The sequence below is a fragment of the Meriones unguiculatus genome, chromosome 7, assembly GCF_030254825.1.
Source record: "Meriones unguiculatus strain TT.TT164.6M chromosome 7, Bangor_MerUng_6.1, whole genome shotgun sequence".
NCBI lineage: Eukaryota > Metazoa > Chordata > Mammalia > Rodentia > Muridae > Meriones > Meriones unguiculatus.
This window is the reverse complement of record NC_083355.1, coordinates 20,527,636-20,542,940: the sequence shown is the minus strand read 5'-3', so window position 1 is coordinate 20,542,940 and position 15,305 is coordinate 20,527,636. Positions and strand designations below refer to the sequence as shown.

At 46.8% G+C, this 15,305-nt stretch overlaps 1 protein-coding gene across 4 annotated transcripts in view; it reads right to left on the bottom strand.

Annotated features, from left to right (window-relative positions):
• Positions 1–15,305, bottom strand: part of Stat3 (signal transducer and activator of transcription 3) — a 51,427-nt gene that overhangs the window by 22,301 nt on the left and 13,821 nt on the right. For all 4 annotated transcript variants that reach the window (XM_021641204.2, XM_021641205.2, XM_021641206.2 and 1 more), the window contains exon 2: positions 1,223–1,373. In XM_021641204.2, coding sequence (XP_021496879.1) covers positions 1,223–1,350 — 128 coding nt within the window. In that variant the 5' untranslated portion in view covers positions 1,351–1,373. The remainder of the gene's footprint in view (positions 1–1,222; positions 1,374–15,305) is intronic.

Genomic DNA, 15,305 nt, shown 5'->3' with positions numbered 1-15,305 from the left:
CGGTTTGTTTCATCTTATTTCAGTCTGTTTGTCTATTTTGTTTCATTACTGTTTTTAGTGCCTGTTTGTGTTCTAGCAAGAGAGAGAAAGGGTGTGGATTTGGGAGGGACGGGAACTGGGGAAGATCCTAGAGGAGCTGGGGGAGGAGAAACCATAGCCAGATATACTCTATTTTTAAAAAATCTATTTTCAATTAAAAAAAAAAAAGAAAATCTTGGGCATGGTAGCACAGGCTTGTAATTCCAGCATTTGGGAGACAGAGATAGACCCTGAGGGTCTGCCCTAATTGGTGAGTTCTAGGCCAGTCAGAGACCTGGTCTTAAAGGACCCAAAATGACACTTACGGTTGTCTCTGGCCTACACACACACACACACTCGCATCTATATAAATATGTGCACACATACACAAAAATGTTTTGTCTTTTGTTTTTTAAAAAAGGACAGACAAAGTTGGGCATGATGGTGCACGCATTTAATCCCAGCACTCAAAAAGGCAAGAAGATTGCTGTGAATTCAAGGCCAGCCTGGTCTATAGGACAGCCAAGGCTATACAGAAAAACCTTGTCTTAAACAAAAGGACAGATAGATTGTTTGCCTTATTCTCAGTCAATCCTGTGGTCAGACTAGTGTAAATAAGTGCTTATTAGCAGAATGAGCAGTGCTGGGCTGGGCTGTCCTCCATCACCTTCTTGGCCCTTCACCAAAGCAGGTTATAGATTCTGGAAAAAAATAGGTCACCTTTAGATGGGCCGGATTTAAGCCAAAGCTAATAGACGGGCCTGAATACATTAAAGTGAGGTAAATAGCTGACATCATTTCCTCTATGACTCTTATTTCCCTTTCCCCGTGTCTCCTTTTTAACAGGGGAAGCCGTGTGTGTGTGGTAGACCCCAACTTCTGAGATAAAAATCTCACATTTAAAAAAGAAATCTACACCTCACCATCGGAGAGTGAAAATGCAGAGGTCTCACCGGGTGAGACGCAGATCTGACTTCCGGGCATCTACTGGCGGGCTGGTCCAGTGTGCCAAGAGGCTGCGGCCCAGATGGACTCTGGACACAGAGGATGTTTTAAAAGGCTACGTTACCTCTGCTCTCCGGATCTTTCCCCAACACCTGCCCTCATCTGTCTTTGAAAGTGTGAAGCTAGAAAGTTGTGTCCCCTGGCTCAAGCCAACCCTCCCTCTTCCCCCAGTTCAGGGGATTTCTCAAGAAGGACTTACCAGTCTTGACTCTCAATCCACGGTGCCAGGAACTGCCGCAGCTCCATGGGGAAGCTGTCGCTGTACAGCTGGTGGAGCTGCTCCAGGTACCGCGTGTCCAGCTGCTGGAGCTGGTTCCACTGAGCCATCCTGCCGCAATCAGGGGTCACAACTGTGAAGCAAAATGTACATATGGTCACCACAAGCCCTCATAGGGGACAAAAAAAAAATCTGGAAACATCCAGTGTCTTTGAGAAGGATCTTGTATGTTTCTTGTAGTCTTCTGCATCATACAGACATTACCAATTCTTACCACCATGGCTCTCTTTGCACCCTAATGCTGGGATTGGCCCCAGGGCCTTGCACAGGCTATGCAAGTTCTCCACCCTTGATTTTTTGAAACAGGCTCTCAGGCTACCCTTGTTATCTCCTGCCTCTGCCTCCTAAGTGCCTGGATTTCAGGCATGAGCTGCCATACATGGCTACATCACAGTTTCTTTTAAGTTTTGATTAGGCATGATCCCAAGCTCTAGAATCCACGTTCAAGCCGGGCACAGTGGCTCATAGCTGTAATTCCAGCACTCCAGTGATATTCTGATGGAGAGGTCAAGGCCAGCCTGAGCTCTATAAACATAGTAAGACCTACTCTGAGAAGGGGGGGAGGGCGCAGATAGGGTGGCTCAGCAGTTCAGTGTACTGGCTGCTCTTGCAGAGGACCCAGGTTCAAGTTCCAGCACCCACATGGTGGCTCATAGCCAGCCATAGCCTCAGCTCCAGAGGATCTAATGTGACCCACTCTTGTGACCTCTCAGAGTACCAGACAGGCAAATGGTACATATGCATACATTGGGAGAAAATACTCATAACATAAAATTAAAATGAAACTTAAAAATATATGTTGTTTTTTTTTTTAAACTGACCGAACAACAACAAACTTTTTATCTATCAGAGGTAAGTGAGGTTAAAAAGCTGTTATGTGAAGCTGAATGATTTCTTTCATCGGGGTTTCTGTTTCCTCATCTATAAAATGCAGATAATTACTTCTTCCCCTCGGGGCCACTGAAGTAATATTCCTGAAGGCCTCAACTAGGAGCTCAGCACCCAGCACGAACACGTCAGCTCCTTTGCACACCCCGCTACACTCAGGCTGTCTGTGAGGCTACGGAAAGAAAACCTGCACTGAAGTCAAAATGCAGACAGACTGGGTGCTGAGGAGGGACACAGAGCGGCAGGCTTCCAAGGACGCGTGGCATGTGCTTGGAGTTCGCCCACGCCAAAGGAATTAAATACGTACACACATATTCGAAGCCTGGGGCGAAGAAGGCAAGCTACATACCACGTAAACAAGCTGATCCTGGGATGGGCAATGGCCCGCTGAAATGCTCAGCTCTGGGAACCCAACTCAGCTAACCAACTCAGGAAAATGTCTCTCCAGAGCAAGTATCTTAAGGTCTAAAAATAGCTGTGAGTGAGAGCCCAGGATTAGGGAGTGGCCTGTGCACGGCCAACACTGGCTGGAATAGAAGCGCGGCCTGCCAGAGCACACGTTCCGGCCTGAAGCAACTTGACTTTGTGTGGTGCCCCTCCTCTTACACCAAGGCCGGGTCAGAATCGGTGTCCTCCGGGGTTAAAAGCATTACTGTTGTCCGGTGTTTTTTGCGACCTGATTTGGTGTTTTTTGCGACCTGATTTGCGTAGCAATCCGTGTCAATGTGAAGCTGGGAAGAAGGCCCAGTAGATGACAGGCCACAGGAGTGCTGAGGGCCTCAGTTTGGTTTCCCAGAACTCACATGTTGATAAAGAGCGGGGTGTGGCGGTACCCGCCCACAATCTCAGGGATTGTGAGATTGGGGTGGAGACACGTGAACCCCTGGAGGTTCAATGGCCAGTTAGTCTAGCCTGCGAGGCAAAGTCTCGGGCTGCGGAGAGGCGCTGTGTCTAACCAAAGGTGAAAGGCATGGCATCCGAGGTTGTCCTCTGACCTGCACACACATGTAGCTACACATGCGCGAGCACACACATGGAGAAAACAAAAGAAATATGGTAATTTATGTAAACACCACTGCACAGGGTTGCACTGAACCGAAAGACTCCATTGTTCAGCACGGGAGACGCCAACCACTTAGCAAAGGTGATAACAAATGATTCCCACCCATATATGCAGCGTTTTAAAACAGTGAGAGAAAAAGAGTGTGTGAATCTCAATGTTGAAATATTATTTTGGAAATGTTGGGCTAAATACATTGTTAAAATTATTCTGCCCATTTCTGAAAACCTTCTAATGTGGTTACTAGAAAATGTAACAGGCTGGGCATGAGAGCACATGTCTTTAATCCTAATACTTGGGGGCAGAGGCAGCCGGATATTTGCAAGTTCCAGGCCAGCCTGGTCTACACAGTGAGTTCCAGGCCAGCCAGAGATACATATGGACCCCACCTCAAAATAAATAAATAAACAAGCAAACAAAAAACCCTAAACAAAAAAGAAAGAAAAGAAGGTGTAATATAACACATGTCACCTGACTTCTACGTATTCAAACAAGGACACCGTTGCTCTGGGCCAATTTATAAAAAAGCACTATGGTCCTAATTAAATCATCTGCTTGAAATAATAAATTCCAGTGCTATAAATGACAAAAACAGAGGATTTCATCTTTTATCTTGGACACAAATGCAGAGCCAGTCCCAAGATTAAAAAAAAAAAAAAAAAATAAAACTACACTCACCCTACCTGTTCTGTCATGGACTCCAGTCAGGTGCACATTTTTAAGCTAATATAAAAAAATGCTAACCAACTGACTTATTTCTAGTCTATAACTCAAAGGCTTGTTTCATCATGGATATCTGGATGTTTTTAGCTGGTAAATGGTATGATATGTGGCTTTTTTTTTACACCAGAGACCGGCTTCTGCCTTTTTCCATAAAACTGACTAATTTTTAGCTGGACCTGGTGGTGCACACCTGTAGTCCCAGCACTTGGGAGGCAGAGGCATGTGGATCTCAGTGATCTCCAGGCCAGCCTGGTCTACAAAGTGAGTCCAGGACAGCCAAGGCTACACAGAGAAACCCCTGTCTCAAAAAAAAAAAAAAAAAAAAAAAACGACTAATTTTTGTGTTTTGTTTTGGTCTAAGATAGGCAATACTGTCAAACTATTCTACAAGAAGGAAAATTATCCTAAATTAAAGGCAAAGAGCAGTTTGTATTTCCAGAAAAAAATATGGGTGTTTGGGTGAAATGGTTTAGTCCTGAGTGTCTGACAGCTGTGTCCTCAGATGCTGCTTAGATGCAAACCATGTGGATTAACAGAAAGCACAGAGCAATTGGACCAAACATTCTTCACAAGAACAGATCCTTTAGAGATAACTAGCCAAACTGTAGGAAACCACTGCCAACTTTGCTGTAATTGTTTTCCTGGAAAACATTTAAAAGAGACATTTTACAATCTCAATTCTGTTTTTCAGATTCTAAATCGATTTAGAGGCTGGGGACGTGGCTGGGTGGCATGGTGCTTACCCAGCATGCTCGGTGCCCTGGGTTCCATCCTTCGCGCCACAAACACCAACAAAAACAGGCTAATCCGACCGACCCCAGCAAGTTCTTTTTACGAGCCTGTCAGTGCTGGCCTTGAACTTCTCATCTCCCTGCCTCAGTCTGAGCGCCTAGGCTGCAAGAGTGCACACCATGCCCAATCTGCGTAAGTTCTAACTAAAGTTGTTTTGTCTTCAAAATCACTTGAGGCCTCCGCTTTAATAACTACTTCACTGGAGGCCAAAGCAGACAAAGTGGTCTGCCCAGCAGTCTGAATGCCAAGTACCAGCCTGGTGGCAGAAGAGAGGTCACAGCCTTGCTCCAGTGGCTGGATTAGAGCATGACCTAAGCTTTCTGCCCTGCTGGCTCCCATGAGGCTTAGCTGACAGAACATTACCTCGATGCGAATGAACAAAGGGAAGGTAAAGTGTGGTTCTTTGAATGAGAATGGCCCCTGTCGGCTCTTGAAGGTGCTTGGGAGGGGTTAAGAGGCAAGGCCTGTCGGAGGAGGTGTGTCACTGAAGTGGGCTTTGAGGTTTCAAAAGCTTGCATCAGGCCCAGTCTCTCTCTCTCTCTCTGCCTGCTGCCTGCTGGTCAGACATAAAGTTCTCAGCTACTGCTCCCAGGCCTATTTGATGCCTACTTGATGCCTACTTGCTGTCATGATGATCATTAACTAACCCTCTAAAACTGTAAGCAAACTCCAAATTAAGTGCTCTCTTTAGTAAGGGCTGTTTTGGCCACGGGGTCTCTCCGAGGCAAGAAGCAGTAGCTAAGACAGTGTGATCCTATCTTCTTTTGTTTTAGAGATTTACTTTTATAAATATGAGAATTCTGTTTGCATGTCTGCACTGAGTATGCCAGCAGAGGCCAGACATGACTGTTGCATTCTCTGGAACTGGAGTTACTGATGGTTGATGGATGGCCACGTGGTGCTGGGAACTGGACCCGCATTCTTCGCAAGAGCAGTAAGTGCTCTTAACTGCTGACCCATCCCTCTAGCCCCCGGTGATCCTAGTTTCTAAAACTCAGAAAAAAGGAACATGAAACAGCAAGCCACCAAAGACTTTCTAGACTTCTCAAAGCAGGAGCCTCTTAGACCCTTGGGGATAGCCCTACCCACAATAAGTCAGATGGAAACCGACTCCAGCCTAAGGCGGAACTTCTTAATGGAAAGACTGCCATTAAAGGGACGGTCACCATTTATATAGATCAGTTGAAAGACACCAAGGAAATCACAGACAAAAGGGGTTAATGGGGGATAGAGAGGTGGCTCAGCGGTTAAGAACACTGGCTGTTCTTCCAAAGGTCCTGATTTCAATTCCCAGCACCCACATGGTGGCTCACAACCATCTATAAAGAGATCTGGTGCCCTCTTCTGGCCTTCTGGCTCACATGCGGGTAGATTACTATAAAAATAATAAATAAATTTTTTTAAAGGGGGTGATATTAATGACACAGCTTTCTAAACATTCTAAGCTAAGAACCATATTCCACATGTATGAACCAGCGGACTATGATAGAGAAGATGAAAGATGAAGAGAGGGACAAAATTCAAATATACAAAACAAAAACAACAACAACAACAACAAAAAAAAACCCCACAATAGAAAGTGATACAAAGTAATTTCTGAAGCAGGGTGTAAAGGGACTTGCCCTTAATCCCAGAACTTGGAAGGCAGAAACAGGAGGCTTGGGAGTTTAAGGCCGGCCTCAGTTACATATAACCCTATCTAAAAAAAGATAATTCTTGTTCCATTTCACAATACTTCAAAAAGACTGACCTTGACCTCACAGAGCTCTGCCTGCCTATGGGAATAAAGTGTGAGTTATCACACCAGCAGGAAGAAGGGAAGGAAGGAAGGAAGGAGGGAGGGAGGGAGGAGGGAAGAAAGGAAGGAGGGAGGGAGGGAGGCAGGAAGGGAGGAAGGAAGGAAGGGAGGAAGGAAGGAAGGAAGGAAGGAAAGAAGGAGGGAGGAAGGGCCACACTGATGTGTTATCCACAGCTGATGTTGGCTATGCACCATATCTGATCTCAACTACTGCAGATTAAAGGAGAAAGAGCACAGCAAACCTTGGGGTGGAAAGTGACATAGCCAGACACGCTTACGGTCAGAGCTACCTCAGAAAAAGCCAGAGCTCTAGATAAAAGGCAGCAAGAGACTAAATTTGCATGTAGAGTCACCTCACCGGGTTGAGATTCTTTCCTTCCCCTAAGCAGACATATTCCCTCCAACCTAGAGGCAAAAGGACCCAGAGGCTGCGGTGCAAACACTGCCTACCTACCGCGAGTGATCTGCTTAGGGGAAGAACTTGCCTGCTGAACCCACCTCCTCTTCAGCAGAACAGGGACTATCCCGCCTCGGAAGGATGATTCTAAACTCAAGTCACAGGTGAACAGCAGCCTTCCTATAGCGCTGGGTGCACATGGTTGCTGTGCTGTGAGTTTGCTGTGTTCTGAGTTTGTGACCCTCTCATAAGTATTTAACGTGAATTCTATTTCTCAGTGCCCAAGGAAGCCCAGAAACCTACCTCAGTTCATTCAATTAGCTAGGCGTTATCCGACACAATCACAGAGCTCTCCTGATATGGAAAAGCATGTGCATTGTCATAGACCATTCTGTCATATCCTGAGGAGGGGAATCAGCGTCTGGTGACTTCACCTCAGGACAGGAGGGCTGGATGATCAAACCTCTCCAAACATATTTGGCACAGGATAGCCCAAAAAACACTAAAGATGGAAACCCACGCCTTCGATTCCAGCCCTTGGAGCTCAGAGGCGATAAGCTAAACTTACCAGTTTAAGGTCCCCCTCCTCTAAATAGTGAGTTTGAAGCCAGCCTGGACTACATTAGACCCTGTTTTAAAACAACCACCACCAACTGCAATGAAAAACCCACTAACTGATATTTAAAAAGGCGAGAGTCAGAACCCCGGTTGAAGAACAATCCGTAAGCTGGAAGTGCCGCTGAGTTGGGAAGGGGTGGCCTAGCACATACGAGGCCCTGGGCCGGGTTCCCAACGCCACATAAAAGCCAGGCATGGCAGCACATGCAAGCACCCAGGAGGTGGAGGCAAGCACCCAGGAAGTGGATGACCCAAGGTTATCCTTATTGTACGGGCTACATGAGACCCTGTCTCAAAAAAAGGGGGGAAGGAAAGAAAGAAAAAAAAATAGAGAAGAGCAATGACTATAGATACATATTATACAGTAATTTTTTTTTTTTTTTTGAGATAGGGTTTTTCTGTGTAGCCTTGGCTATCCTGGATTCACTTTGTAGACCAGGCTGGCCTCGAACTCACAGAGATCCACCTGACCCAAGTGCTGGGATTACACTCAGTATAAGCAGTGCGCCACTGCTCCCGGCTTATATAGTACTTTTTAACACAGACCAGGCATTGTCTTGAGCATCTGACATACATTTACTGATTCATCCTATCTTGGTGTTACCCCTATAAAACAGTGTTTGATGATGATGATGATGATGATGATGATAAGTGTGTGTGTGTGTGTGTGTGTGTGTGTGTGTGTGTATGGCTGGAAGAAAATCTTCAGGAAATCAGATCTCTCCTTCCATCCACTCTGTGGGTGGTGGGGATCACACATAGGTTGTTAGGCTCAGCAGCAAGCATCTTTACCTGGTGAGCCTTCTCACTGGTCAAGATAGTATTTTATCTTCATTTTACAGGGAGAAATGGAGGCACAGAATTGTACACTGTTTATTCAAGGTCTCATTCGTAGTCGTGGCAGGAAGTGGCACCCTGACACAGCCTGCTGTCAGAATTCCTGCTACTAATAATCTCTTCGGGAATTCTGTAAGCAAGCCATGAGTCAAGCATGGTGCTAAGCCAAAGAACCTTCCTAGTGTTCCAACAGATGTGTGGTGACTGAGCTAAAGGGTCCTTTGGTCTTGGTGCGCCTGGCCACATCTGGGAGGCCACAGTGACTGTGTAGATCACAATTTAAGTAAAGTTCTAAACTGAGAGGTGGTGGCACACACCTTTAATCCCAGCACTTGGGAGGCAGAGGCGAGTGGATCTCTGCATTTATAGCCAGCCTGATTTACAGAGCAAGTTCCACAACAGCCAAGGGTACATAGTGAGACCCTGTCTCAAAACAAACAAATAAATAAATGCAGTTAAAAAAAAAAAGCAAATACATAGTGGATGGTGATCTGCATATAAGGAGTACAAGTCCTTGAACAAATTTGTCAGCAAAGAGGAGAGTGGACAGCAGCAAGAGACATTAGGAAAGAAAAAAATAAGTTACATCAGGGCGGCTCTTCAAATATCTACACATCTCTACACAAAGATTAAATCCAGGGCCTAACATCCACTTCCCAGTTCTGCCCATTAGAATAATTCTTTTAGTACCAGAGGTCCCTGCAATAGCTCCATGTTAGCATTAGGACATGAACAAAACAGGGAAGTCGGGGACTGGAAGGACAGGACAGCACAGAACAGGATGAGAAAGGAAAGAGAAGAGGAAAAGAGGAGGTGCAGGGAACAGAGGCAGAGGCCACTGGGACTATGAAGGTGGCAAGCTGGTTTCCAGTGGGCAAGCTCCCCAGATGACGCTGAAGAGCAGCTGAGCTGGAGACATGGGAACCCACCAGAGACCCGAGCTGAACGCACAGAGGAGCCGCCCCTGTCTGGAGCTCTGTGAGCTGGAGGGGTAGCTCATGCTAAGCAGGCTTGGCTGTGCCTTCCTGGACCGTCGGCCTGAAAGAAATGCAGTGGGGAGCTACAGGTTCAGCAAAGGGCCCTATCTCAAAGGAAGAGTCGTGGGCTGGTCCTCAGCCGTATCTACTGAATATTAACTTGTCTCTAGGGTCCAGGTGCTTGTCACAAAGCAGAACAGAAACTATGACATGAGATGGGGTTTCTGGAAGACTCTGAAAGCCGCAATGAGAGGAAACAGGGACAGAGAAGCCTGAAAGGTTAGATACGTAAGTGACAATGTGATTCGTCTTTCAGAAGACAGTGGTGGTGAACTCTTTTCACCTCAGCACTCAGGAGGCAGAAGCAGGCAGATCTCTGTGAGTTTAGAGCCAGCTTGGTCTACAGAGTAAGTTCTAGGATAATCTGGGCTACATGGAGAAACCTTGTCTCGAAAAAACAAAAACCAAAAAAAAAAAAAAAAAAAGGCTCTCTCAGGTGTACCTCCAGTGGGAGGTGGCATGAATGTTTTGAAGTGACCATCTACAGATGAAGCAGGGGGACCCAAGCTTAGAGACTGAACAGCAAAAGCGACATGGAGAATGGGAGAGTTAAGGACAACCCCTAGTTCTGTTTGCATTTGACACTGAGATGGAGATGTGTCTGGCCATAACGAAGACTCCAGGAGGGCGAGGGGCTGCTTGGCCTCTAAAGCTTACTCAGCTCCACTCCCTCAAGACACTGAGATTGCTACAACCCAATAATAAATGCTGCACAGAGACAAAGCAAATTGACATTTAACCATAAAGGGTCAGATGTCCAGAGTTTGCAGTACTGCAGCTGACAGAACTCCAGGGTCGCCTGGGGAAAGAGTCAGGCTGAAAGAAAAGTCAACCAGAAGTCTGGGATCTCTAAATACTCCTGGGTTCTTACACACGAGTTTAACTGTTTCCCCTCTTCTGCCTGCATCCCTACAGGCTTTCTGAAGACCTGCCATCCGCCTCCTTCAAGGCCCACTGACCATTTTTCACTCCGAGACTAACAATCATCAGCTATGAAAGCAAGAGACAGTGGCTCCTGACGCCTCTCCAAGATGCATGCCAGCTGTCTGGCCTCCCCAGCCTCTATTTCCTTAAGCAGAAAAATGGAAGACAACTGCACTCCCTCACGGGGACAATGTCAGACCTTACCTAAATCACACCACGCTAGCAGGATGCGGCAAGTGGGCATGGCGAGCACCCGTGAGCGTCGCTACTGCGATCAACGGCCTAGATAGCTGCTCCTGTCCAGCCACCACCTGCTTGCTGGCTGAACTCCTGGCACTCCCTTGGCTATTCTAGCTCTGCGACATCGAGCCCCTCCATCACGGGCCCCCGTGCATGCATGCCTTCCAGCATGAGTGGACTCATTCCTTGAACGCCTGCACTCTAAGGTACAAGGAGAGACTGTCCGGCTGTGACAGATGAACCAAAAGTGTAGTAGAATGGATGAACTATTCTGTATTAAGGTGACCAGATTCTCCCACGTGAGGACTAGCTCACAGCCAAAAAGTATTCTTTGAGGAGTCCAAGTTTTTCTGTTTGGAAGACTGAAGATCGACCCTTTAGGGATTTTTCAACAAGAGAAAAGTTACTCAATCCAAAACCAAACATTTCGGGGCTGGGGAGACAGCCTTGCCACACAGGTATAAGGACCTATGTTTGGGTCCCCAGCACCCATAGTATAGGCCTGTGTGCCCATTCCAGGAGGCAGAGATAAAGGATCTGAAACAAAGCTGAAAATGTAAATTTTGGAATTTCAAAGTCACAGGCCTATGATATAGCTCAATGCTTACTGGAAGAAGGAAAAAAAAAAAAAAAAGAAATTTCCCAGATTTATTCAGGCCACTATCTCTTTAAAGGACCCTAAGGAAATCCTTAGCCACTCAGCACAGGCCAATGTGGACAGAGAATCCATATATGTTCATACCCACCTTTAATATCAGCACTCAGGTGGCTGAGGCAGGAAAATGGCCAGGAGTTCCAGGACAGCCTGAATTATAAAGTAAGCCCCTATCTCAAAAAGGAGGAGGAGAAAAGGAAGGAACGAAGAAGGGAGGGAGGGAGGGTTTCTTTCCTCAGGATATATGGTGATGCACACCTGCAATCCCAGCTCTTGGGAAACTAAAGAGTCATGAATTCAATGCAAAACTTTGTCCTCCACTTGCAAAAACCAAAATAAAGCTAGCTTCTTCCCCTAAAGTCACCGCGGATTTGCAGTAGAGCCTCACATCCAAGCAGCTTGTGGTGGATGGACAGCCTGTCCCCTGCATCCCTTGCTCCTCTTCAGCTGGACCTGGCTAAAGCCTTACCTAGGCCGGCATCATAGCACTCAAAGTGTTGAAATGCCGTCTCACTTACTAAACCTAGAGCCCTGCCTGACATGCTAGGTTTTTTCAGGGTTTGTTGTTGTTTGAACAAAGTCTCACTAAATTGCTCAGGCTGGTCCTGAAATCACTCAGTAGTCTAAGCAGGCCTTGAGTCCTCCTGCCTCAGTCTCCCAAGTAGTTGGGATGCCAGACTTGTGCCACGAGGCCAGGCTTGTTATAGAATCTCCGATGCCTGTTATATTTTCCTAAAAGAAGAAAAATGTTCTCCAAAACCCAGTCAACCATTCCGGAAGAAAAACAAGGCAGGCAGGCAGGCCATGTGCAGCCACTTGATCTACGATCCCATCTGCAATCACTCTAGGCCAGGCTTTGGCTGGGAAATAAAGAAAAGCCCAGATGTTCAAGGCTTCCCAGCTGACACCCCAGATATCAAATAGCAAAGACAAGCCTCCTCTGCCATGTCTACCTGAATTCCTGCCCACAGAGCCAGCGGACACAAGAAAATGTCCTTAAACCACTAAGTTTGAGGTGGTTCATTGCATTTGTTGATTCCAAAGACATTTTTTTTCCAACCTAATAACTGAATCCGATCTTTACAGAGTCCAATTTTCATGAGAAAATATTTCACAATTTTACAGGAACAGGCCTTGCTGTGAAAACTCTTAATATAAACCTCTTGTTTTCTCTGCAACTCACTTTCTAAATGATTCATCCAGTCTCGCTCCTTCAAGAACACCCTCTATGCACTGGCGGTCCCTAGATTCTCACTCTAGCCCCATCCTCTCACAGCCAACGCCAGACTCTGATGTCCAGCTGCCTCCTCAACACCTCCACTTAAATGACTAAGACTCTGTGGCTTTGAGGGTAGCTGAGGCTGCTCAGCGGCTGTCTCAGAAAAAGAAAGGGAAAAGAAAGAGTATAATTGTGGTAGATCAAAATGCACAATGCATACTTTGAGGTTTCCTACATATGGATTTAGGCCAGGCGTACAGGTCTCCACTGGCTTGCTGAATATTTGAGTGCTTCTTTACCAGGTGCTTTGCTAAGCCCAAAGAAATACAGGTAAAGGAGTAGAACCCCCACTATGACAAGAAGGAAGCCTGAGAGGCAGTTTGGGGCAGCATTTAATAAGGCAAAAGAGTTCCCCCAAGGGCTATGCAACCTGACTCCTAATGTCTAACACGCCAAACACTGTTTTGATGGAAAGGCAGCTCGGGAACAAGAGCGAGCTCCTGGAAGTGGGCTCAGCGCTACTCTAGAAAGCAGGTTTCACGAAGAGAACAGGGGCACGTGAGAGATGGTCATTCTGGAGAGAGAGGGGCAGCCAGTCTAAGCAGAGGGAAACAAGCATGTGCAAACAGGAATGTGACACATACCTTCTGGGTGAATGTGTCCCAAAAGCTAACATGACACATGGACAAAAAATGAAAAATAAGATGCCAGTGGACAAAAAGAGAGAGATCAGTAGAATTCTAGAACCCAGAAAGTACAGGGCAGTAGCTGAGCCATTGTAGCTAAGGAAATAGAGCCGATGCCTGCACATCTCGTGTCTAATGGGTAGTATGGCATACAACCTCAAACACCTGGAGGTGGAAAGTGCAGCAGACAGAAGGGTCAGAAGCCTTGGCTCATAGTGGGAGAATCAGTGACAAGTCTATAAAGTGAGTGTTGACCCATGCCTGCAATCTCAGCACTGGGAAATTTACCATAGGAGAACGGTAAGTTCAAGGCCAGCCTGGGCTATGGGTTACACAGTGAAGCTAGGTCAAGGGAAAGTTCAAGCTGGTGAAGGGAAAGAAGTTGAGAGGGGGCGGGCAGCTCCTGAAGCCCAGCATGATGGCCCAGGCCTATAACCAAGCACTTAGAAACCTGAGGCAGGAGGATTACAAAACTGAGGCTGGCCCGAGCAACTTATCAAGAGAAGGAAGGAAGGAAGGAAGGGAGGGAGGGAGGGAGAAAGGGAGGGAGAGGGGAACAGGGAGGTGGGGGAGAGATAAAGGCGATTCAGGGCTGTGATTGGGAAGCAGTACTTAGAAGAGGTGTGGAATCAGATGCCATCTCCACCATGCCAGGCTGGCTTCTGTTCTTTCTTTTGATGAGACTGTTTGCTTTTGGATCTTAAGTTTTTCTCTTTTAACTTGAGAGCTCCATTTATCCAGCATTTCTAGAAGTTTTGTGCAGGAACAATTTTAGCATCTCCACCACAGAAGAGACATGGAGATGAAAAGGAGTTGAGAAAACATGAGAGGCAAAACCAACACCCACTGGTGATCTGAAAGGAAGCAGAAGTATAAGGGGAGAAAGAATGATTGCAGGATTTCTGGCTTGCATAGTATGGTGGTCTGAATGAGAATGGCCCTCACAAATTCATATGTTTGAATATTTGGCTCCCAATTGCTGGAACTGTTTGGAAAGGATGAGGAGGAGGTTTGGCCTTGTTGGAAGAAGTATATCACAGGTGAGAGGCTTTGAGGTTTCAGAGCACTGGCACCATCTCCAGTGTGTCTTCTCTCTCCTTCCTCCTCTGTCTCTGTCTCTCCTTGTCTCTGTTTCTCTCTGTCTCTGTCTGTCTCCCCTCCCCCTGTGTCTGCCTCCTTCTCTCTGCCTTGTGGTTTTACGAGTTCCCTTGGTCATGGTGTGTTATCACAGCAACAGTAATGAGCCGGCAGAGCAAGGCCTGCCGTTGATTTCAAAGTCGGACGGAGAGAGAGGCACAGACTGTCAGAGAGAAAGCTGTAGGGTTAAGTTTTTGACAGGATGCCCGGGAGGCAAGTACACACAAGGTACCCACGGGAAAATATCCCGAAAGCAGCAGGAGAGGCAGGTGCTAGGAGCCCTCAGCTATGCAGACACGCAGCTGGTAATCAGCATCAGCGTCATGGCCAAAGCAACGGCTAGGTGAGCTGGGGGACCTAGCTCAGACGGTAGATCTTGTCTTCCCTGCGTTTGCGCCTCAGCAATTAACATACATACATACATCAAAGTAGTGGCTGAAATAGCCTACACAGAGAATATAGAAAGGGAAGAGAAGAGAACCCCACCCAGAGAGGCCTAAGGCACTTCAACCTTTGAGTTCAGAAGAAGGACACCAGGAGTGGCCTATAAGATTCAAGAAAAGGGGCTAGAGAAATGGCTCACTGAGCACTGGGTGTTCTTCCAGAGAACCTGGGTTTGAATCCCAGCACCCACATGGTAGCCTGCAACCACCTGTAACTCCAGTTCCAGGGTGTCCAGTGTCCTTTTCTGGACTCTGAATTGCATGCACATGATGGAGGCATGCGTGCAGCAAAACACCCATACATATAAAATAAAAACGATTAAAAATGTTTTCATTAAAAGAAACACCCAAGAGCTGGGTGCGGTGGCGCAGGCCTGTGATCCCAGCACTAGGGGAGGCAGAGGCAGGTGGATCTCTGTGAGTTCGAGGCCAGCCTGGTCAACCAAGTCAGTCTGGGACAGCCAAGGCTACACAGAGAAACCCTGTCTTGAAAAAACAAAACACCAACTAGGACCCCTTGAAAGGCTATCTTCTCAGGTTTGGAGACCCCA